Below are 24,672 nucleotides of genomic sequence, written 5' to 3' on the forward strand. Positions count from 1 at the left end.
TATTATAAACTAAACATACTGTATAAACCCATGGAGTTAATTAAAATATAGGTCACCAGAAAATAGAAGGAGGGTAGAGAATGGAAAGCTGAGGGTTAATCTGTGAAGAACTGTTAAAAGGGTGTTTGTAAATCTTTGGAAATTAATAGAAATGGTTAATGCATATCATGGTGTTTGTATTATAACTAGCAGTGCAATTTTATGGGTAGGACAGTGGTCGAAAAGGCGAGTCTAAGGTCATATATATTACTAGAAGGAAAGCTAAAAACTGTAACATGGGACTGTATAAGATAGTAAAACCTCATGTAAAACACAAATGTGGGTGATATTACACATATAAGACTGTTTTTACAAAACATAAATACAAATATACTAGCGAGAAGGAAAAAGAATAGCAGCGATGTATGCTATAGCGGCATAGAGAGTTTGAGAGGTGATGATCTTTTTTTGTTTATTTTTTTGTTTATTATTATTACTGGAATAATGAAAGTGCTCTGGGAGTAATTGGGGTGATGAATGCACAAACATGTAATTACACCGAATACCATCGATTGTACTCTTTGAATGGATTTATGCTTTGTTAATATGTATTAATAAAATAGAAAAAATTGCTTAAGAAAAATATGAATATACAAAATAACTTAGAGAAATGGAAATGAAATAGCAGCTCTATATATGGCAGGGAACAGATTGAGAGGTGAATTGATTATACACTTTGGATAGATTGTATGCTATATTAATATGTTTTGATAAAATTGATTTTTAAAAAACACAATATCACTGCACACCTATTGAAATAGCTAAAATTACAGTGACAAAACCAAATGCTGGAAGGATTCATAGAAACTGGATTACTAAAGTAAGAGTGTACAGGCACTGTCTGAAAAAGAGTTTGGCGTTTTCTTAATAAACTAAACATGCAACTACTGTAGGATCCTGGGGGAAAAAAATGAGCTAAATCTAAAATATGATACTTGAGACGGAAAATGCTGAATACTGAAGAGTGGTAAGCTTCTGATTACAAGAAAAATATGAGAATTGGATTGTCAGTGTGTCTTCCAATAACAGTCCTGGGTCTCACTCTCATTTATTGCTTTCCTCTCCTCTTCTGGCTCTCTTCTCCCCATGCCTCATTGACTTCCTTTACACTTCCTCTGCCTCTTAAGCTATTGAGCATTTATATTCACAGGCATACTAAAGTCACAGCAAGGCATAATGACTAACCAGAATCTAGGATTTAATTTTGCCTTCCCTCTTCACACTGTTACTTACACATTTTGAATTTTAACTTATCTTGCTTTATTGGAGAATTCTTATGTTTGAGGTGTCAGGAAGGAGTTTTTCAATCTCTTTTCCAAAGTTCAATATCTGTTCTTGCCATACTCCTCTTTGCCTTTCCAAGTGTTCATTTACCAATAGAATCCTAATACTGCTGTGCCCACGTAGCACAGTAATTGTCACATCGACCATGAAGAATAGAGGGAGATTTTCTTCTCTTAGAGTCCCACCTACACATTTCTCCTTACCCACTACAATACACAGTACATTTGCATTCATCTCAAATTCTTATGTTTCCCCAAATAAGTTACTCCAGTCACACCTGTGTCAATCTTCTTTTTTCTCCACATTTAAAAACTCACAAATTCTACCTTCCAAATGTTTGTTGTTTTTTTTCCCAAATCTGGCCTCTATTCTCTTTCCCTTCTGCCATTTTCTTTAAGAGATCTGTTCCCTTTCTTTGACTATTTATAACAGCGTAATTGCTAGCCTTGGATTCTTTGTCCTACTCATCCGCCAAGCTATGATTAACTCCATAGAAATCATCTAACTATTACAATAATCATGTAAAAATAAGTCTGATTATGTCACCCTCCTGCTTAAGGTAAAACACAATATAAATCTGTATATATGCACTGGCTAAAATTATATAAAGGCATGCACACAGAATGGAGAGTTAACAGAGAACAATAAAGAAAGGAAGGAAGGAAAGAGGGAAGGAAGGTAGGAAGGGAGGGAAGGAACAGGTGACCGTTGATTTATCACAGTACCGGATTCTAAGTTGCCTTCCTCCTTTCTTTTTCTTCCTCCTTTCTTTACGGTTTTTAGAATTTTATTTCTAAAATCCTCATGTAAGAATCAACTCTTTACGCTGGAACATAGAATACAAAGTACTTCCTTGAATCAAAGTCCACAGCCTTCGCTCTGTTTCATCCATAGAAGTCGCTGTGTTTTCCAGTCTCTAGTGGTATAGGCTGTTCTCTCATCTTCAAATGCCTTCCAGAGTCCACCCAAAACCTTTGCTGCCAAAATCTCCGACTTACCTAGTTAGCGCTTCCTAAACTTTAATTCTAGCACTCTATTGTATCTACCTGCATGCATCCCTTCTTCCTTTCAAAATTTATTTTATGTATGATTTAATTTTAAAATTCAATTGATTTGCTCATTTATTCTTTGGAGACAATCTTCTTCCATTAACTTGGAAGTCCTTGTGGGAGGAGTTACTATGTCTTAAATTCTTTCTACAGTCATTTTTTTAAAATGCGGTTGAATAAATTTAAAATCAAACCTCATTTTGGAGGGACACCCCACCAGTGAAAGGGCAAAGTCCCCTGAGTACGAATCATTGTTACTCGCCCCCCTAATCTCCCATACTCTTCTCCTATCTTCCCCAACTCCATTCAGAGCAGGGGCGTGGCCAGGGCCGCGGGGCCGGGGGCGGGGCCTGGGCTGGGGGCGGGGCCTGGGCTGGGGGCGGGGCCCCGTCGCCTCGCTCCGCCCCGGCGCGCACGCTCCGGTCGTCGGCCCCGCCTCCTCCATCCCGGGCGGCGCCGTCTAGCGGGTGTGGGGTTGAGGACGCAGTGCCTCCTCCGTCCTCGGGCTGAGGCCGGAGGGATGTTTCCTGCTCAGGAGGAGGCCGACAGGACCGTGTTTGTGGGGAATTTAGAGGCCCGAGTACGGGAGGAAATTCTTTACGAGCTGTTCCTTCAGGTACCGTCCACCGGGAAGGGGCGGCGGGGGAGCCGGGCGCGTCGCGCCGGCAGCGCAGCCCGGGGACGGGACGCCCCTGCACCACCGAGCTCGGCCGCCCCCGCGGCTCCCGGTCCAGCGATTTGGTTTTCATTTATTTTGGCTTTGGCGCACTTGTCTCTAGGTGAGAGGCTGAGAAGTGAGGTGTCAGAGTGTGCGCCCCCATAGCCATCCCCACTGCAGAGTCCTGGGGTGGGCGGGGACGGGGCGCCCCCCAAGCTCAGCCCAGCCCCGAGGGAGGGCTTCGCGGAGCCGCCACGGCCTGGGGTCCCCGCAGAGCAGAAAACAGCCCTGTCACTGTCTGCCTTCAGGTATAAGCACCTTCGTGCCTGCGTCTCCCGAAATGAGAGAAATAGCTTTTAACTTGTTTCCCTGTCCGTTATTCCAACGAGCCTTTCCGGGTGGAGGGCACTTGGACTGCAGTTTGATAGGTGAGATTTGAGGTGACCCGGGCAGCCGACGTCCCATGACTGTCGCCTATTGATTCGCAGCCTTTTCTCTTTCTTTGATACCCAGGGGACCTTCCGCAACTTTCCGAGACCTCCTCGCAGGTTCTTTCCTCAGGATTAAACCTTCTGTCTCCTCTAAACACTCACCTACTGTTTACACCTGGGTCTTCCTGGCTAAAGCGATATCCTCAGGCAGCCGTTCATTTAACTGTTTAAAGATACAGAACTACATCGCAAACACCAGAATGCTGGGCATACAAATTTAAAGAGACAGCCCTTGGTGTTTCTAAAAGGGGAAACTGAAAAATAGTTACAATCATTTAGAATAATCTACCAATCAGAGGGGTATATGGTATTGTGGAGTGGTTTAAAGTGTTAGCTCTGAGGCCAGCTGTGACTTTGGGCGAGTAAATGAGTATCTCAGTTTTCGTAAATGTTAAATAGGAGTAAAGTTACCTACAATATGATGTGGTTGTGAGGCTTAAATTATCTAATCCACGTAAAACAGAACTGAGCCTGGCACTTAACTGTTTGCTGAAAGAGTGACTGCCCCCTATCAGAATAAGAGAAAGCTCCAAAGAATATAATAGCAGAGCTAAACTTTTAGCGCTGAGTATGAGTTTAACAGGGGAGAAAATGAATTCTTTATTTGGCCTTGAAAGGGCCTACCTTTCTCTAAATTTAACCCAATTACACCTCTGTTAGTTAAAAATACAATTTGATAAATTATTGAATATTGTAACCTATATTTATTTAGAATTCTTTCCAGGAAGTTTTATTTTCCTGGGCAGAGTATTTTTTTATTATTAGAAAAATATTGTTGATTTTAAGACTTTATGTGTATCTTAATTTTCCATTAGTTTAGTAAATTTTCTTTTTTTATCAGCTCTAATTTTTTTTTTAAAGATTTATTTATCCCCACCTCCCACCCCCAAAGATGTCTTTTTTAGTGCTTGCTGTCTGCTTTCTGTGTCCATTTGCTCTGTGTTTTTCTGTGTCTGCTTGTCTTCTCTTTTAGGTGGCACGGGGAACTGATTCTTGGACCTTCCAGAGTGGGAGAGAGATGCTCAGTGTCTTGCCCCACCTCAGCTCCCTGGTCTCCGGTGTCTTATTGTCTCTCCTCTCTGTCTCTTTTTTTGCATCATCTTGCTGCACCAGCACTTCACATGGGCCAGCTTACCATCACCAGGAGGCCCCGGGAATCAAACCCTGAACCTCCTATATGGTAGACAGGACCCTAATCACATGAGCCACATCCACTTCCCTGTCAGTTCTATTTAATGACTTGTCCTTTTCTATAATTATTTTCCCCAATTATATTATTTGAAGCTTTCACTTTAAATTGAAAAAAAATTAATTATAGTTCCTTTCTTCCAGAAAGCTTCTTTCATACTGACCCTTAAAAAAGAAAAGATGGTGGTGGGGAAGGTGGGATAGGACATGTGATGTCTTCTATGCACATATAGACAATATGTATTCTTGCCATTTTTTTTAGAAATTCTTTTTCCACTTAAACAGGATATAAATCTCTTTTTAGATCAGAACAACCAAGCACACATTTTTACTTTTTCCAAGGTACTTCTATAATCTGGAAGAATTTGCTGAAATGAAATATCTTTTAGCAAGGCTTTCAACCCAGCAAAACCTACCAAAACTTGGCAACTCTACCACTGCTTGTGTTTCATTCTGGTTTAATTAATAAGACTGTAAGATGATATGATTGTTGTTGATAAGCAAATACTCTTGAATTTTATCTGTAAAAATGCTTTGACTTATGTAAATTTAGTATGTCAAAAATCAAATTCAGCGTGTTCTCTCTCTTTGTGAGTCTATATATTTAATATTGGTAGTAAAAATTACTAACTGGTGTTACTTTATTTTCTCTGTATCCTTTTACCAGTTTCTTTCATACTCTTTGGAAGTGGAAAAATCAGGCTTTAATATATTTGTACTTTTTCCTGAGATAAGGAATACTGGAATAGATATTTAAGAGGCAAAGATAATGGATTCAAATTCAAATATGTTGTTTGAAGTACACTCACAAGGAGGTATGTAGGAGGCTTTGTCTCCGTGAAAGAGTCATGAATGGGAAAAACTGGATTTGTCGATGAGGTGGTGTTGAAGCCAAAGGGAGGATGAGCTAGTCCCTGGAAGAGCAGAAGAATGAAGAGGACCAAATCCTAGAGTATACCATCATTTTAAAGATACTTTTCTTTAGATTAAAAGCAATTTATTAAACATTTATCCAACTCTTCAGGGAAAACTAATCAAGCATTAAAGTACGATTAAAACACGAGTGGAGCTGGTATAGTTCAGTTGGTTGCATGCCTGCTTATGTACTAGGTTCTGGAGTCAATCCCTGGGACCTCCTAAACAAACAAACAAACAAATAAAAACCACCAATAGATGAACCATTAAATCTCAGCTGTTATAACAATGTTTTGTGAGTACTTCTTCTGATCTTTATCACTGTGTGGAGATAATGTTTTCTTAGTTGTAATTTACACTCTTCTGCAAATTTGCGCTCTACTTTTTGCTCTTTATTACTTCTAGGTTTGTCAGTATAATCTGAATATTTATAATGTTATGGTATTTTATACCATTTTAATTAATTCCATTTTATTCTATGTAATAATATTATCCAGTTGTTGGATTTATAGTCTTTTTAATTTTTTTACTCTTATAAACAATGCAGCTACTTAAAAACCTTAATCATATTAAAAATTTTTTTCCTTTGGGAATATTTTCCTAATAGGATCACCGGGTCACAAGACCTGATATATGTAGTTCTTGTAAAAATCTTTAACCTTTTTGACAGAAAAATTAGACTAAGATATAATGTTGCCACCTTTTTTGCTGTTTGGTCAACTAACACTGAGTTTGTCATTTCAATTATTTTTTAGATATATACTATTAATACATTTGGAGACAAAGTAGTGTTTTAATCATAGATTTAAATGCTGTCTAAATTGTTTTGTTAAGCCTTAAAGAAGAGTTACTTCTCTTTTCAGATTTGAAGCGATTACCTGTTATTTCCTGATCTTAATGCTATGCATGTTTCTTTGATGAACTAGAAAATACCAAGAAAGTGTGATGAAGTGTGATGCTTATTGTTAGGAAGTACATTACTAGCAGAGCAACATAAAGCCATTGCTAACAGACTTTTCAGTCTGCAATTAAGTTCACTTGATTTATCTGGGTGTAAAAAAAATCTTTGGATTTATGAGAAAATAATTTTTAAGTTTCTTATAGGCTGGGCCGTTAACCAAAGTGACTATATGCAAAGACAGAGAAGGAAAGCCGAAGTCTTTTGGATTTGTTTGCTTTAAACACCCAGAATCAGTATCTTATGCCATAGCTCTGCTGAATGGAATTCGTTTATATGGAAGACCAATTAATGTGCAGTATCGATTTGGTAGGTCCTGTCACTGGCGAATCTTTGTTGTGATACAAAACTCTGTTTTAAGTGTTTATTGTGTTTGCTGTTCTCAGGGCCATAAGCATTTTATTTTCTATATAGTAGAAGACCAAAAAAAGTGTCTGAAATTTTGTCAGAACAGATGTCTAATTCATAATGTTATATAATTGATTAGCATGCCAGTTACATTGCCAACCCCATAGCATCTTTTCTATATTAACCTGTTAACTGTTCTATTTTAGTACCACTGAGAAAGTAACTTTGATGGTTGCTATTGGCTCTAATAAATTGTACAGTCTAAAAAGCTGGGGACTTTTTTTATAAAGCAATTCTGGCTTTATATAGTAATGCTGTATTTCTTTCTCCAGACATTGCTCATCTTCTTGTCACTGTTAACATATAGTATCAAATACCTACTAATTGGAAGATAGGGTGGGTGCATTAGTCCTCCTGGGGAAACCTGCCTATACATACTGCCCTGAATCTAAGCCCCTGTGAGAGCAGAGGCACTGAAGACAGAGCCAGAGTGACCCTTACTAGTGCTCAGTGACCAAGGAAATCTTCCTGATGTGAATGGCCTCAGAATGCCTTCTCCTCCATGCATGTCAGGAGCTCATCATCTATGATTTGATGCATGCTGGCTGAGTAATTTATACTATTACGCTGTTCCTTTCGCATTTTGAGGGACTGATAGAGGCCATCTGATAATCTATGCAGTAATTATGCCACCCCCTAAGTGGTTTCAAGCTTATTGATGTATGTTATTTTTGTTACATATTCCTCTAGCTATACTAAAAACAAACAAATAGAATAATAATACAATACCTTGTTGCAAAGGAAAATAACTTCTCTTTTTGGTTCTTCTTTTTTAATGTTTTTGCAAAGAAAAGAGACTATATCATGTTCTCATGTACTGTCCAGTTAACTTGTAGAGGTTAGCAGCACATAATATGTCTGCCATCTCCCTAGCCAGCTGGGTAGCATTCTGTGTAAAGCTGAATTGGTATTTGTCAATGAATTGCAGAGAATTCACGTTTTCTACACTTGAGGGAAATAACAGTGATTAATTACTGTTTTTAGTTTAGATGCATGTAGAATAGAACAATGTCCTGTATCATGTATAGCCCTTGCCAACATCATCATTCTTTCCTGCTATTGCTTTGGATAAAACTTGATTATAATTTGTTTATAGGAATGTAAACAAGCTGTAAATATCTGTAAAATACCTTATATGAGTATGGGCATTTTGTAGTAATACTACACCTTTTCTGTTTTGGGTTTTTTTTTTACGATTTAATGTTGAAACTCAAAAAAATTGTACCATGAAATAATCCCTTATTTTATTTCTTAAGGGAGTTCTCGTTCTTCTGAACCAACTAACCAAATTTTTGAGAACTGTGTTAAGACAAGTTCACACAGTTACAGGTAATTAAAAATATATTTTTCTCAAAGATAAAGCAAATAAATGTTATTGTACCAGTTAGAGTTTTGATATATTCTGGACAATTGTAAAACCTTACTGTTTAGATGTAGGATAAAATTAATTTATTTTTCTGAAATCATAAAGATTGACAAAGATGTTTTTATTTAAAGTTTGATCTTATTTTCAGAAATAGAAGGTAGAGTTCTTTATCGTGTTCTTAGTTTTACAGTAGTCTTTATCTTTTACAGTGTGATTTTCATGGTTAAATAATTTTAACATCTAAAATCTCATTGAGATAGAGATATTATCCATATTTTACGTTTGAAGAACTAGATATACAAAAGTTAACCAGTTCTCAATATAACAAAGATAATAAGCAGTAGTTCCAGGCTTGAAACTAAGCCTTCTGACATTCAGTCATTCAGGTTATAATTTTTGTTTTGTTTTTCAAAATATTCTAAATTTTGTTCAGGCTGATTACATGGTGCAATGGTAGTCTCCAAGTATACTATCAGGCAAACTGTCCCAGTAGTTATAGGCCAAAAGTTTCACAGACAAAATTAAGAAACCTGTATCACACCGTTTATTAAATCAATTTAGAAACATAATGAAAAGCAATAAGAAAGATTGGACATATTAGCACATTTAGGATAGGGTGAAAATGGACAGAAGGACTGTGCTACCTGAGTCTTGGTTATACTAATATTCATATGTCTTATCTCTGTGCTGCATTTGCCTTTCCCACCGATCTGTGGCTACAGAGCCTAGAGTTGAGCATTGAGCAGGGGTGTCCTACAGATGGAAAGTTCCTGGGCTAGTGTCAATCACTTGCTGTCTCAGAGATGTAGGGGCAAATACATCTGACCACAGAAGTAGCTCACCTGTTAGCCTATTAGCCAGTCATAGACTTTATCTGAGTTCCTTAGGCATAGCAAAGACAAGAGAAGCATAACTGTTAGCACAGAGGTGTTGTGATCTGACTTAGTCTTTCTGCTACTTTCTATCTATAAGTAACACTCTTATTAGTTACATCAAATTTTGTTTATTCCACCTATCTTTGGCATGTCTTACAGGGTACAGACTTATTTACTATCTATATTTAACACATATTATAAATTCTCCCTTGTCTCACAAATTACTTTCTTACCCTCACACTGTTTCATCTCTGTCTCTTAAACTATTAGCTTATTTACAGTCTGCATTTAGCATTTCTTATGAGTTTCATCCATTCTGTTTGTCTTTTCATCTTAATGGCAAAACTAAATATTCTCAAGTAAGCAACAGTACAGCGGAGCCTCCAATGTCTGTTAACTACCTCTGACCTCTAAGGCTTAGGAGAATGGATTCTTGTAACTGGCAAATGCTGCAGGCTTACTATTCCCCAAATAAAACAAGTGTGTGCTCCACATCTTCATTTGCCCCAGCCTTTCTACATCAGTGAAACCAGGAGATGTTAAGTAGGTACTGAAATCAGATGATTTGATTTTGAATCTGCCTCTGCCATTCTACTTTGTGACCCTGGACAATTTATTTTACTTCTCTAGGCCCCATCTCTAAAATGAGTATAATAACTCAAAAGGTTATTATAATAACTGTAATAATTTTATAACGTAAGGTCTTACAAGTACTGAGTACATAAAAGTATTCAGCAAGTGTTAGAAAAATAAAGAAAAGGATTACTTCCTTAGTAGGATAAGCATTGTAGACTTATGAATCAAGCCATGTACTTGTTTAAGAGCATCCCCTCTTTAAAAGTACCATGTGAAAGAATATAGCTCTCTTTTTTACCCTCAGGAGTTAGAAATGAAGATATTAGGATTTGGGTGAAGGAGGAAAGACTAGAAGGAAGATGGCAATAAAACTCTTGTATTCTCTATTTTGATATGTTGTGTCCAGATCATCACTAAATCTAGAGTAGAAGATCGGAATTACCTGTATATTCCATAATACTACACTTCATAGGTAGTACTTTATTCTCCAGCATTTGTTATACTTTAAAGGAAGTATAGGACTAGGTTAATTATTTTCTAGAAGTGATATGCAGAGGGATATGGTGCCAGGTGATATCCTGCTTTTCACTGGTCTTCCTTAGAAATGGGATTTTATGCTTCTTAGAAATGGGATTTTATGCTTCTTATTGCCACTTTTGTTTTTAACGACTATTTCCCAATTTACATGTGGTTCCTCTGTTCAGATAACTATGTATGCCCTGAGATTCAAAGAAGAAAGATAGTAGTTTTAAGGAATTTGCAGCTATTTTTATAACAGGGCTAATTTCACTGCCTCTGATGCTGTGTTCGTGTTTTCCTTACTCTAACTTTGTTCCCTTTCATCCAGTTTCTTCTTTCTTTTCCCCTCATTTTCCCCACATACGTGCTCTGGGCTCCCTGAACCCCTGTGTCTCCTACTCAGGTTGTTCAATTTTTTTCCTTTTCTTTCGCTAAAAAAAAAAACTTTCATCTTTCTCAATTTTATTCCCCATTTACCCCTCAACCCCTTTCCATCTATGAAATGACTCCACTGTTAGGGAAGCTGCTCATTTGAAGATAACCAAAAACCTTCTAATCAAGTGTTCATCCAGGTTACTCTTCTGTAACAAGTGACACCTGTCTAATTCCTTCCTTTATGAAGTTCCGTCTTCTACTGGTTCTGAGATAGTCTCTCACCATTTAGAAGTGGGTCTCTGCCTATCCGTGTGACTGCTCACTGTTATTCCCCTTCCCTCATCTTTGTCTTTGCTTCCTGTGGACATTTCACCCTTCCCCACAGTGTACTTCTTCTCCTAAGGATTAGTAGTAGTGTCATTTAAATTGTGGTGTACTATATAGAAAGTAGACTGTTGGAGACTAGCTATAGAATATAGCCTGCATTTGAGTCATTTAAATTTATTGAAAATTTCCATAAAAACAAACATTGCATTTATAAATGAGATTTTGAGACTGCAGTTTTTAAAGTGGGTATTTTCTTTCTATTAATTGATAAGTGGAAGAAATCAGCAAATCTGCCTCCATGATACCATCAGCAGTATATTTAGGAAAGATCATAATTTTCATAGTTGAATAATAAAGATGCCTTCAAAAAGAAAGGAAAATTTCTACCTTTTTAAAATTTTTATACCTGCAGAAGATGAAGATAGTGAATTGTTCTCTTGGTGATTATTAACTTGCTTTGCTCTGTTACCATGTACATGTTCTTTGTTTTTAATACAGTTAACACAGTTAAAATTTTTTTCTATCAGAAAGTCAAATGTGATTCTAAATACATAAGTTTCAGTATTAGTTCTTCATAAGGTTTAAGGTCCTGCTATGCTACTGCATTATTATTATAATATTTGTTTATGTGTTTAAGGTTGTTAGTTAATCTTAACTCAAACAGTATTTTATATTCTAGTTGTTTTTTTTTTAATCATGAAGAGCTATAATTTTTAAAAGAAGTAAGGGCATTTGTGTTTAGGAGTTCCAACATTTTATTGCAACTGCTTTTATCTCCCCAAAGGAATGAAGAAGTTGTGGGCAGATCTTCACTTCCCATGCAGTTCTTGCCAATTAATAATGCTGCTTTACCTCAAGAATATTTTTTCTTTCAGAAGATGGTAAGTTTGATAAGCATTTCATTCGGTATATGACGCCCACTATGAAGAACATGAAAATTATTTGGAACATTTGGTGCTCAACTCTTAAACCTGGGATGAAAGCAGAAGCTACCGTGAGCACTGTCCCCAGTGGTGTGCTGCTCTAACATAATCACCTTAAATCCCATACGTTGTACCTCGGCCAACAGCCAATGAAAAGGCAGATGGTGGGGGTGATTCATTGAGCACAGAAGTCCAAGTAAAGTTTGATTAGAGAAATCTCATTTAAATTGCTATTTTAAAAGAGGTTTTTAAAATTAAATAATTTCATTTAGTGAAGCATTTTTATATCATGTGACCATCAATCAAAAATATATTACTTTTAGATATGGTTTTTTTTCAGTAAACTTTATAAATTAATGCAAACCTGTATGAAAGGTCTCAGTAAGTAAACCACATTAATTCCAAAGACAATCCAAAATATGGTTCTGGCCTAGAAATCTTAATTGTAGTCTTTACTGTTAAAGGGAAACTTTAGAATATTTTTCTTCCAAATTCTTAATAGAGAAAACAATGGAGGTCCAGGGATATTAATTAAGAAGCCCAAGATTATACAGTTTGTGACTGAGGGGCTTAGACACAAGTCTTCTGATTCACAGGGTGTTATATTTGCAAATATCCATTTTTTTTCTTTGTAAGCAAGAAAATTTCCTATAAAAATAATAGTTTTAACTCTTGGGGAAAAAAGCTTCTTAGTTATAGTAAGGTATTAGTAAACAATCAACTGTCTTTTGAAACTGTCCATGTGTTTTTCTCAGCATTTTTATTCTTTTGTAAAGATGAGGTCAAAACAAAACAGAATGAAACCCTAAAAAAGCCTGTGTTATCTCTGTTAATCTACTTTGAATAGTTAGAAATTTGAGTTAAGCACTAGTTTAAAAACATGGAGTTACCTCTCTGTCTTAACCGTTCTGAGGAGTAGGTAGCCATGTTAATGTGTGTAACTAAGAAACTGAATCTTTAATGGCCTTTAGATTTTTTGTTTTGTTATTTCATTTTAATTGATTTTAGTTGATTTTAAAAATGGATACTTGGTGCACTTATTGTAAAACTTTTAAATGAACTTGGAAACAACTTTGGTATGTGAATACTTTTTCAACTACATTTTTTGCATTCTGAATTCAGATAAAAACTTTTTTAATGGAAATTTAGTATCTGAATTGAGACACACTGTTAAGCATAAAATATACAGCAGCTTTCAAAGACTTAATACTAAAAAAAGGAATTTAAAATATCTCACTAATAATATTTATATTGATTTTGTGTTGAATACTTTGGATATAATAGGATAAACAAAATGCATTATTTAATAGCACCTGTTTCTTTTTATTTCTTTTAGTGAAGCTACTAGATTACATATGTGGCTTACGTTAAATTTCTGTCAGTCACTGCTGATCTATATTGTAATAAGCTAAATACTACTTTAATCTTTATGTTAGCCATTTAAGGAAGCAAGCACGCCCCTACTACAAAAAGTCACTCTCCTTTTCATACTAAAACATGGTTTGACTGACCTATAGTTATTTGTATAATGCATATAAACTGCTAATGTTACTTTTTTCAACGTTTTTGGCTTGTTTTGGTCGCTGAATGTCTTTTTTTCACAGCAGTGGCATGCATATAATCCAATGTGGCAGCTTCCTTACTATGAGATGACAACACCACTTCCCAGTAGCCCATCTCTGTCGTCTTCTTCGCTAAATCATGTTCCAGAACTAGAGGCTGGACCCAGCTCTTATGAATGGACTCATCAACAGCCAAATGACTCTGATGTTTATCAGATGAATAAACAAAAGAGGCAAAAGCAAACCAGTGATAGTGATAGTAGCACAGAAAACAATAGAGAAAATGAATATAGCCACAAGTTCCGAAAGTGTAAGAAGAAGAAGAAAAGATACTAGTATCACATTCAACTGAAAGACTTGTCTATACTGGTCTTAAGTTCTTTAAAAGAAACAACTTATCTGTATTCTACCAAATAAGTGATTTCATGGTTGCCATTTTTAAAATATATAATAATATGACTTATTTGATTTTATATTCAATTTTGGTCTTTAATGACATTTAAAAATGATATACAACTTTTTGTATTTGTCATGGTATTGTTGACCCATTGACAAAAGAAATGCACTTTCAGTTGCTTTTATTTTAGTACTCATGATGAAATTGCACTAAACTATACATCAGGTGTTACTTACTGAATACTTAGGTATAAGACCTATGCTTTTCTAGATTGTCATCTATAATCCTCAACTATAAATAGACTCTGGTTAGAAGTGGAGTTGTGGATTTTCTTAAAGAAACTCCTGCATATATTTAAGAGTTGTTTGTTGTTCCTAATGAAGACTGAATATACAGGCCTTAGTTTCCTGTGTTATTACTTTAAATAATGTTTTATTTTTATGCCTAAATATATTGTTTCTGAGCCTTACCCTCCTATGAATTTATAACATCAAGTAAGGAGCTATGAAAATGATAGCAAAGGAAAGATGATTATTACAGGACTAGCCTTTGGCTCATTCCCATTTGATATGATTGTATATAAATAGTAATAATTGCCTTTTTATTTCTCACTTTTTACTTGTATATAAAAAGATTAGTTAGCTCTGTCACCATTTACAACCCACCTCTTTTGCAAGCTGGATTTCAGAGGGTATATTTAACATATTCAAACCTTGATAATTTCATAAATAAGTAAATAGAATGGTATTTTATTACTATATAATATTTAATATTTATTGCCCCAATCAATTTTCCTGTTTGTGGTCTACTTATTTTTAGAAGATAATGTAATATATATAGTTTATTTGGGCATTTTTGTTCAGTTTTTAATTCTTCATGAACTAGAATGATGAAAGTATTTATTTACTAAAGCTAATTGAAAAAAATTATGTCACATGATTATTAACTGCCCAAATCAATAGGAAAAGCCATGCTTGGAGATTTCTTTTACATGTTGCATAGGACTTTGCAGATCTTTTTAATTTAAAATAATAAAGATTTATTTTCAACAAAATGAGAAATTGAATTAGCTTTTGGCTATAAATATAAAATGTAATGGAGTTTTAAATATTAGACTGTTTTTATCTGATCAAAATGAAAAACAAAATTCTACATAAAGTAGTTTGATCTATACAATCATATTACTAAATATGTCACACTAAAAAAAGATGAGACTTTTCTTTCTAAATTCACATTCTTTTTGCCAACTTAGAATCATGGTAAAGGGAAAATGTGTTTCTGTGTAAATAGAAAATAATATATCTTTAAGTGCTTTAACTTTATTTCAGCCATTTCTTCAATTTTTCTGCAATTTACCTTAGTCCTAGATTATTTTGTTGTGATTGTTATAGGAAGTATGTATCTAAGAATCGTCTTTTTCAATTAAAAATGATATTTTTTAAGAATATTATCTCAGTGTTATTAAGTGAACTAAAATCATAAAACTTAAGGGAATTCTTGCAACTCTTCTCATCACAGGCAGGAATTACCTCTATAGCAGTTTTAACAAGGCAAAACACTAGAATCAACCAGAGAATTTGACCTTATACCATGGTACTTTTCATGTTAGAAAATATGAAGCTTCCCTTAAAGTGTTACTATTATTTATAATGTTACATAATTTTAAGATACCCTTTCCCCAATGCTATATATTTGAGTTAAAAATCACTTAAATTATTTGCCTTAAAGATTTTTTCTCCTTTCCTATTTTAATTCCTTATGTTCAAAATCTATTTTTAACTACATATTTACACATTCTACTTCAAGTCCCAGAAGAAGCTTGGAATTTGAGAACAAAATCAGACAGTGTATATTCTCGTAGTCATTTTTTTAAAAATGACTACTCATTTTTTTTTAAAAAATGAGTTTCTGTAATGCATCAGGCAGTGGCAAAACAAGAAAAATCACAAAGAATCAAAGTTGATCGAGAAAGATTGAGGGCAAAATATATCCTTGAAATATTTGCTTAAAGATTATGCTTTCAAATGTGTAGCTGGTTAGACAAGGATATCACCTTTGAAATCTCAACATTAAATGCAATTATTTTAAGATCATCATTTGTTGTAACGTTATAAAATTCTGATGTAATGATGTTTTGGGGTTACCTTCTTAGAGTTTAATGAAAGAAAGTTAAGAATTATTACACTTCCTTTAGCATTGTCTAGGTGTGAAGGCATTTAGTACTTGTAGTCAATGTCTTCCCTTGTATGCTTGTATGACTAAATATTAATAAACTGATGGGTGATTAGTAAGTGAGAGTTCTCTCTCTTGCCAATAATTTGAAACTGTACATCCCCTGAAGGATTTTCTCCAGTGCTTAATGAACATACCCAACCGGGTGTCTCATTAGCACTATACACTCAATACTTTCAATTTTACCCCAATCTTTTTCCCCAAACAGAACATTCTTTGCCCAGTTTTGGCCACTGTCTCACTATTTACTGGCGCCTTAATGGTTGTAACAACTTCTACTCTTGGTTCTGTGACTTAAAGAGAATCATTTTAAATCCCTCATACCTCACTTTCACACTCCAACTCTAATTAAGCACTCTTGATATCAGACATTTAAAGAAATGGAAATGAAGTCATTTATTGGGAGTATGAACAAGATGAAAAGAGAGAAGTGACACCAGTTGCTCATTCCTAACTCCGTTTAAATATGTTTATGGACTGGGCATATTCATCAGGGTGAATATGGCTCAAGGCACATGTGGTTTAAATACTATTGGATGATGACTTGATGTTCTGTCTTTTCTGTCTAGGAAGGCTAGAGTAGTAGGATTGACTCCTACAACATCATCCTAAAGGAACTGAAGGTACACGAACATGTCTGCTCTGGTCTGTGTCAAAGCTCAGGCTCTTTAAAGTGTCCACATTCTACCTCTGTTTCTGTCCAGCCTACCCACATCGGAGTTAAGATTCTGTCTCCCATTAGTTTATTTCCTTTTAAGAAAAAGCAAATTAATAAACTGGGTTTGATTTTCTTATGAAAGAAGAGCATTGTCATATAAATCTCTATATAAATTTCATTTTACTGCAAAATGTCAACATGTTTTTAGGAAAGAATAATACTAGTTTCTACACCGCAGACCTGAGGAGGTTCAGTGAGCACAACTGCTCCAGTTTGCCAGAGATTTGCTGAAATGGTCGGTAATAACACTGTTCTCCCTGGTCAGCATGTATTCTACCAGATCACAAAAACCCCAACTGTAGGTAAATCTCTTTATCTTGATTGATGCCCAACTTGCAAAAATTACCTCATCTACATGTAAAAACTGCCTTAGCAAGTGGGGACAATCGATCTATTATCTGGTTCTGGGTAAAATTTCCTTTTAAGCTTCCAAAACTATCTTGTTATATCAAGTTATATAAGGGGATTATGAAATCCACATATTTACTTGCACTGTATTTAGGTGACAACTGGTATGTAAGGATGTAAGCAAATGTGATTTTCTGTCTTATATACCCTAGGAAGGATCAAATTCAGCAAACATGTAAAGCATCCATTGTAAGAAATCTAAAGTGAACAGTGATTGGCTCGAATATTCTGCCCTGCTTGGGAACCCTAATAAAATATTCTTTAAATGGATAGTGTAGATCGTTCCAAACTACTATTTGAGTCCTGATAAATAACCCAGGAATTATTCTGGATAATTTACCCTACACTCCATTTCTAAATGGTCATTAGCACCTCAATATCTGTTGGTTCAGATTTTCTTTATTTTCTGTGTGGTGTATTCATTAAGCAAACTCATCAAAAGTAATGGATGCCATTATAAACACTGATTTTGGTGCTGAGGTTGTGTCATTGATAAAAGTATGATCCCAACACTCAAGGAACTTATGGTCTACTGGGGTAGATGGACAAGTAGGGGAAAAAAATGATCTCAGGGTAATGCTATAACATAATAAAGCTAAATATAGAGTGTAACAGGAGAGCTTGAAGAGTCCATTCTTCAAGAAGATAAATCAGGGGAAGAGGAAAAGCAATCACCTGACTATACAGAGTAGAAGTCCAGTGGTTCTATACTGACTCACAGCTCTTCCCTCATTTTCAGTCCTTCTCTTCAGCTTTCCTTAGAGCTCCTTGGAGCCATAGTGGCTCCATGTTTTAAACCTCTACAAGTAAAGTAGCTTGATTCTTGTCAACCTCTTAAGGATGTATGAACTTGGGATATCACTATAAAAAGAATTTTTAAGATCCCTGTTCTCCTGGAACTTCTGGTGGGAAACTAAAATAAAAAAGAAAATGTAAAAATAGATGTTAATAAATGATTGCTAAGGAAAAGAAAAAAGGCAGTGAATATTTAGAGATTGAGATGCTGAAGGAGTGGAATAAGTCAGTCAAGTCAATATCTGAGGGGAAAGCAGATGGAAAGGACCTGAGGAGAAAGCATGCCTGGAGTATGGGAAGAAGGAAGTTGAAGTATGCCTGGAATATGGAAGAGGAAGTTGATGGAGAAATGAGGTCAGAAGATCATGGAAGTGTTAAAAGGCCATTGTAAGGACTTCAGGAGGTGGGTTTTTAGGAGATGGTATGACAAGGGTGAAAATATTGAGACTATTGAAGTTTTGCAGATGAGGGATAATAGATATCTAGATCAAAGTGATAGCAATGGAACTGGTCAGATGTCAGATTCTGGATATATTTTGAAGGCAGAGCTGACAATTTACTAAGCATTCTAATATTGAGAGAGAGATGATTAGAGTCCACAATGACTCTAAGAGTCTTGGTCAGAGCAACTGGAAGAATTATATTTTATGGAGAAAGCTATAAACAAGAATGTTTCATGGGGAGAGCAGGGGCAGAATTTAGGACATGTTAATTTTTATTTGTATAGCATTGAAAAGGAGATGTCAAAAAGCTTGTACATAAAAATCTTGAGTCCAGAGGAAAGGTCTCAGAGATTTAAAAATTAGAATTACTGGCACAAAGTAAGTGTTTAAAGTTCTGAGACTAAAGATCACCTAGGAAGTGAGGGTGGACAGAAAGGAATGAGGACAAAGACCTGAACCCTGGGACTTGCCAAGGTTTGTACCTGAGGGAAATTGGAAGGCCCAACCAGCAAAATAGAATGACAAGGAGAATGTGATGTCTGGGAATTTTCGTGAAGACAGTGTTTCAAGGAAGAAGTGGTTAGCTGTGTCAAATGTTGACAGCTCATTTAAAATGAGGGCTCCGAATTGATCCTTGATAAAAGACATCTTGGAGGAATGATTCTGACAGAAATGTGATTGGAATGATTTTAAGCAAGAATATAAGGAAAGAAATGGGAGACTGCAAGAAGAGATAACTTAAGTGTTTTGTTGTGAAGAGGAGGACTATAATGGGAGGAAGATACATGACCAAGAGAGATTTTGTTGGTTTGGGTTATTTGTTTGGGGAAGCAGATTTGGCTCAACTGATAAGAGCATCCACCTACCACATGAGGTCCAGGGCTCAAACCAGGGCTTCCTGACCCATGTGATGAGCTGGCTCACACGCAGTGCTGATGCGCACAAGGAGTGCCGTGCCACGCAGGGGTGTCCCCCGCATAGGGGAGCCCCACACGCAAGGAGTGCACCCCATAAGGAGAGCCACCCCATGCAAAAAAAGTGCAGCCTGCCCAGGAGTGGTGCCACACACACAGAGAGCTGACACAGCAAGATGACACAACAAAAAGAGAAATTCCCAGTGCCACTGACAAAAATGCAAACAAACACAGAAGAGCACACAGCAAATGAACACAGAAAGTAGACAGTAGGGGGAGGAGGGGAAGGAGAGAGAAATAAATATAAAATGAAATCTTAAATAAAAAATAACATACAACAATTTGTTGTCTGATTTTCCATTCTCTGTGAATTAATAATGATTTTTTAAAATGTGTTTATTCTTGTTTTAATCAGGTTTTTGGAGGAAGAGGAGATAAAACTACCTGGTCTCAATATTCAGGTTTAGCAAGAACTTTTTAGTGATTTTTAAAATCTTATTTATCTTAAGAAATTTAGGTTTTGTCTCATATATGTTGCAAATAATTTTCCAGTTTGTTTTTATGTTTTCTTTCCTGAACAGACATCTATCATACTTTTTTTAATTGTTCAAATGCCTGTACAATACTTTGGTCTGAAAAACTGCCATCTTTCTTTAATCAAGGCATCTTAAATTATTAACTCCATTGCTTTAACATTCATTTAAAGGGGAGCAGATGTTGCTCAAGATGATTGAGTGCCTGTTTCCCATGTACGAAGTTCTGGGTACAATCTCTGGTACCTCCTAAAAACAAAATAAAAAAAAAATCTCATTGGGGAGCAGATGAGGCTCAATAGCTGAGCACCTGCTTCCAGTGTACAAGGTTCTGGAATTAATCCCCAGTACTCCTAAAAAGAAATTTTTTTTTTCAATAGTTTTCCTGAGGTTAAAAGCCCATCCTAGGTAGTGGGAAAGGTCAGAGCTATTGCAGAAGATTTTGTATGGCAAATCAGACAGTCATTTGCCCCAACTTCCACTCTCAAAATATGTGCCCATGGGTAAACTCAAAATAAATGTCAAGTGCAGAAAATTAAAAGATAAGATGCCCTAAAAGTCCAGTCTGTGGGTTGTATGTGAAAACAGGATAGGGGCAGTCACAGGCCATAACTTTAACAAAAATTTCAGGCAACCATTCTGATCCACCATATCCAAGGAGTAATTGGGAACCTCATGAAAGAATTTGTACAGGATACCATAATGTACTTTTTGAAGAACATCAGAGATAAATTCACTGAACTGCTTCAAAGAACTAAATTTTCAGGCAAAAGCAGGAAAAGACAATCAACCTTTCTTAGTTTACTGCTGGAGATGTTCATTACCTAATTTCTGGGGGTGTGAGTGAATGAATAGGTGGATGAAGGGATGAATACATACCTGATGCTGTAGAGGCAAAATATCACAACTGCTGTTTATTCAAAATACTGTGTGCCAAACATTAGTCCTGACAATAACACTACACAGATAAGCAAGCTGAAGTTCAGTTGCCCCCAAAACACATACATATTGTTTCAGCAGAGCAAAGCTAGAATATAAATCTCATAGCGCTTTTTATTGTATATCTTATGTTTATATCTTAATACCCACCACACTGTTGGTACTAAAGATTTACTTGCAGAATCTAAGTAACTATATAGTGCTTTTGAAGTGAAATTTGTTTAACAGTGATCATGATTACCTCTTGCTAGAATTGACTTTCATTGTCACTTTTCCTAGATATAAACGTATCAGTATGATCAAGAATAAGGCTCTGTGAAAAGACTCTGCTTTAGTGTATATTTCTATTATACTTACCTTGAGTAAATGAAGTGGAAGCTTTCCTGCATTTTGTGTTGTAAAGCCATTTTGTGATAGGATAGCCTTCTTCAGTCACCTCATTGCATCCTATTTCAGTTCCATATTCCCACAAGTTTCAATTGTCTTTTCCTGGTAAAACCATATGCTACATAGTAATACATAAATGCTAAGACATATTAAAGGACTAGTGGAGAGAGGGAGAGAGAGTGCTGAAGAAGAGGGTCACAAGAAAACTACCTCCTACAAAGATGAGCAACATGAAATGCCACATTATTAACTACTTTTAAGTACTTCACTTTATTTTGACTTATTTACATTTTATGCCACCTTCTTAAAGAAACCTGAAATTGAGACATGAGTATATAGAAATTTCAAAGAAAATTACAATGTAAAACATAATCATTGACCACGGGGGGTGGCCAGTGGCCTAGCAAGAGTCCCTACATGGTGGAATTGTTGAATTCACCATGGTTCAGGATCCAGTCCTCAATCTGAGAAGTTCAGAAACTTGATTATGCCTACACACTTACTGCAAAATGCTTCATACTGAATAATCTCATTTAAAAACAATTCCCTTCTCACTGCTGTCCACATTAAAACAGCCATTTTGATATAAGGACACTGCTTCCTTAGTCACAGAAGCAGCTAAATGTACCTGACCCAGGCTAAGCCAATCCAAGTTTCTTCCTTACTGTCTTCCACTTCTGGTCACAAGACGTTGGTCGGGGTTGGCACCCAGTCCAAGATGTGCCAATCACGGTTGACTCCACTAGGAGGTACTAAAGATGACAAGAATGAGTGGCTATGCACAGAGAACATAAACTCAGGAACTCTCTATAGCCGTGTTTCCCATCTTATGGATAAGAAAAGGCAAAGTCCTTTAGAGTTTTAGAGAATAGACATGAAGGAAAAGCAGAAACAAAAGACAGTAATAAAGGCAGTTGAGACTCTGATTCAAAAACTTTCCTGAGAACCCATACTTTTACAATAAATTCCCTTTGTTTGTCAGGTGCTTTGATGTAGGCTCTAAAAAATACACATCATAATCCATACATTTATTATAAAGTAAAGATGTGGCTGGCAGTAATCTTTGTGTTAAAATCTGAGTTCTGTAGCTTCCAATATGTGACTAAGGGTAAACTGCTTAATCTTTCATAATTTGTTATACTCTTTAGAAACATTGTGGTGATTTACATTTCTACTAGCAGTTTATGAGGCAACTCATTTCCCAATAATATTTCCCTCCTGTATATTTAGTTTCCTTAATATTTGTTAATAACCAATCTAATGACAAGTATGGTACTTTGTTGATATTCAAAATTTTCATTTTTCTTATACATGTAATTTATGGAAAAATGGTTGAATCTTTCTAAACATTCTTCTTGTTTATCATGGCCTGGCCTGGTTTACTTGCTTAACTCTTTTTCCATCTTTTTTTCTATTAGGGGCACAGTCTACAGCTGACCTTGTGGAGAGAACAGAGCAGCTGAGCCCAGGAAGAAAAGAGCCCTGTGGAGAGTGACGAGCCTTATGCCAGCTTACAGGTGAGATGGGAAGAAGCTGGGACCTTAGGAAGAAGAGGTAAGCTGAACCCACACAGATAGATCAGCAACCATCTTGCTCCAACACATGGCAACAGACTTTGGTGAGGGAAGTAACTTATGCTTTAGGGCCTTGTGACTGTAAGCTTCTACCCCAAATAAATACCCATTATAAAAGTCAACCATTTTCAGGTATTTTGCATCAGAACCCCTTTGGCTGACTAATATAGGGAGCTAGAAATCCAACATCAAGGACTCACTAGGCTATGTTTTCTCCAAGTCTGTAGCATTCTGGTTGTGGATGAGTCTTTGCCTCTGTCTCATGGTGATCTATCTTTTTCTGTCTCTTCCTCTGATTTCTACCTCTAGGTCCAATTTCCTTTGCTTAGAAGGATTTCAGCCCAACTGCAGTGAAGCCCACCCTTGTTCAGTTTGGCTACACCTTAACTGATAACATCCTCAAAGGTCTTATTAAAAATGGGTTCACATTCACTTCCCTGGGGGTCAGCACTTGAATGTGGCTTTTGTGAAGGATATGATTCAGTCCTCAACAGGTATCTTTGATCTGGGAAAGTTAAAATTTGACTCTAGTATAATCCACCAATTTTTCTTTTGTGGCGTCTGCCTTAAATGACATTCTCATGAAAGCTTTTTCATTATAAAATCATGTGATTATCATTCTGGCTTTTCTTCTAGCATTTTAATATTTCATCTTCAATATTTAAATGTACATACAATTAATTTCATTGTGTGATAAAAGGTAAGGGTCTAACCTTATTTATTTTCCAAATGGTTACAATCACTTCTCTGTAATAACATCTTACTTATTTGTGATTCTGTAATTTTTATTCTACTCCGCTAAACTGTTGGCTTTCCAACAGCACTATACTGTTTAAATTACCCTAGCTTCACAATATATTGTACCATCTCCACAAGTCTTGTATTTTTATAAAACATTTAACTGTCTAAACTTTTATTGCACTTAAAATCTATTTATCAAATTAAAAGATTTTCAATTTGAGAGCTACTTGTCAATAATTTAACAGGAACCTAGAAAAATAATCATTTTGAAGGGTTAATTCTGCTCTGGATGCCCTTTCCCTCTTTTCTAATGTAATCTAAAGTATCTACAGAATTGCTAGATTACTGGCAATTAAAATATATGTATATGAAAAGGCTGCCTCTTGTGATAATATAATTTTCATTTTTACCAATCAAACCAGTTTTAAGTAGTCTTTTTTTCAGGATGGGGAAGCTGTATGCCTGATCACCCATAGCTGAGCTCAGGGAATAAGTGAGCATAAGGGAAACTCACAGGGACCAACAAGCATTTTGCCTTGTAATATGTCAGGAGTCCAGGATCTGCTAGCAGGCAGCATTTGGTGAGCCAGCATCCTTGATGATCCCTTGATTTGGACATTTTCACAGCCTTCAAGCTGTATGATTTTACCCAATAAGTCCCCATTACAAAAACTAAACCATTTCTAGTATTTTCTTCATTGGCAGCCTTTAGAAAACTAAAACAGATGTATTGAGAGATAAATCTGGGTGCCAGTTTATCCTTGGCCTCCCTACTTCACACCCATCTTTTTGTTCTGACTCCTGGCTTTCCTTATCTACAGCACACTCAGGTCAACTACAAGGTTCAGAAGGAACAGTCATGCAACAGACTTCTGCATCATCTCCCACAACTGTGTAAGGTTTCATCCCTATAATAAATCTCATATTTATAATAAATCTCATATATCATCCTTATCACTGATTGTAGTTATTCTTCCCTGTAAGTTGAAACTTACAGAAGTGGGTAACTAGAAGAGGTGTCCTGCCATAACAAAACCCTAAAACATGGGAAACAGGATGGCAGAAAGAAGGTGGCAGA

General features: G+C 36.0%; 1 protein-coding gene across 1 annotated transcript; it reads left to right on the forward strand.

The window, feature by feature from the left end:
- Window positions 1-2,799: 2,799 nt before the first annotated feature.
- Window positions 2,800-16,205, forward strand: RBM11 (RNA binding motif protein 11). Its single transcript, XM_004462650.4, has 5 exons — window positions 2,800-2,988; window positions 6,729-6,891; window positions 8,247-8,319; window positions 11,813-11,909; window positions 13,556-16,205. The coding sequence occupies exons 1-5, from the start codon at window positions 2,893-2,895 to the stop codon at window positions 13,847-13,849; spliced, it is 723 nt and encodes a 240-aa protein (XP_004462707.3). The 5' UTR covers window positions 2,800-2,892; the 3' UTR covers window positions 13,850-16,205.
- Window positions 16,206-24,672: the final 8,467 nt, after the last annotated feature.

The sequence above is a fragment of the Dasypus novemcinctus genome, chromosome 4, assembly GCF_030445035.2.
Source record: "Dasypus novemcinctus isolate mDasNov1 chromosome 4, mDasNov1.1.hap2, whole genome shotgun sequence".
Lineage (NCBI taxonomy): Eukaryota > Metazoa > Chordata > Mammalia > Cingulata > Dasypodidae > Dasypus > Dasypus novemcinctus.

Bases quoted from the DNA above. Each gene is read 5' to 3' on its own strand.
- RBM11 (XM_004462650.4), top strand. From the start codon at position 2,893: ATGTTTCCTGCTCAGGAGGAGGCCGACAGGACCGTGTTTGTGGGGAAT. The intron at 2,989-6,728 runs GTACCGTCCACC...AGTTTCTTATAG, and splicing joins TTTACGAGCTGTTCCTTCAG to GCTGGGCCGTTAACCAAAGT. The intron at 6,892-8,246 runs GTAGGTCCTGTC...TTATTTCTTAAG, and splicing joins TAATGTGCAGTATCGATTTG to GGAGTTCTCGTTCTTCTGAA.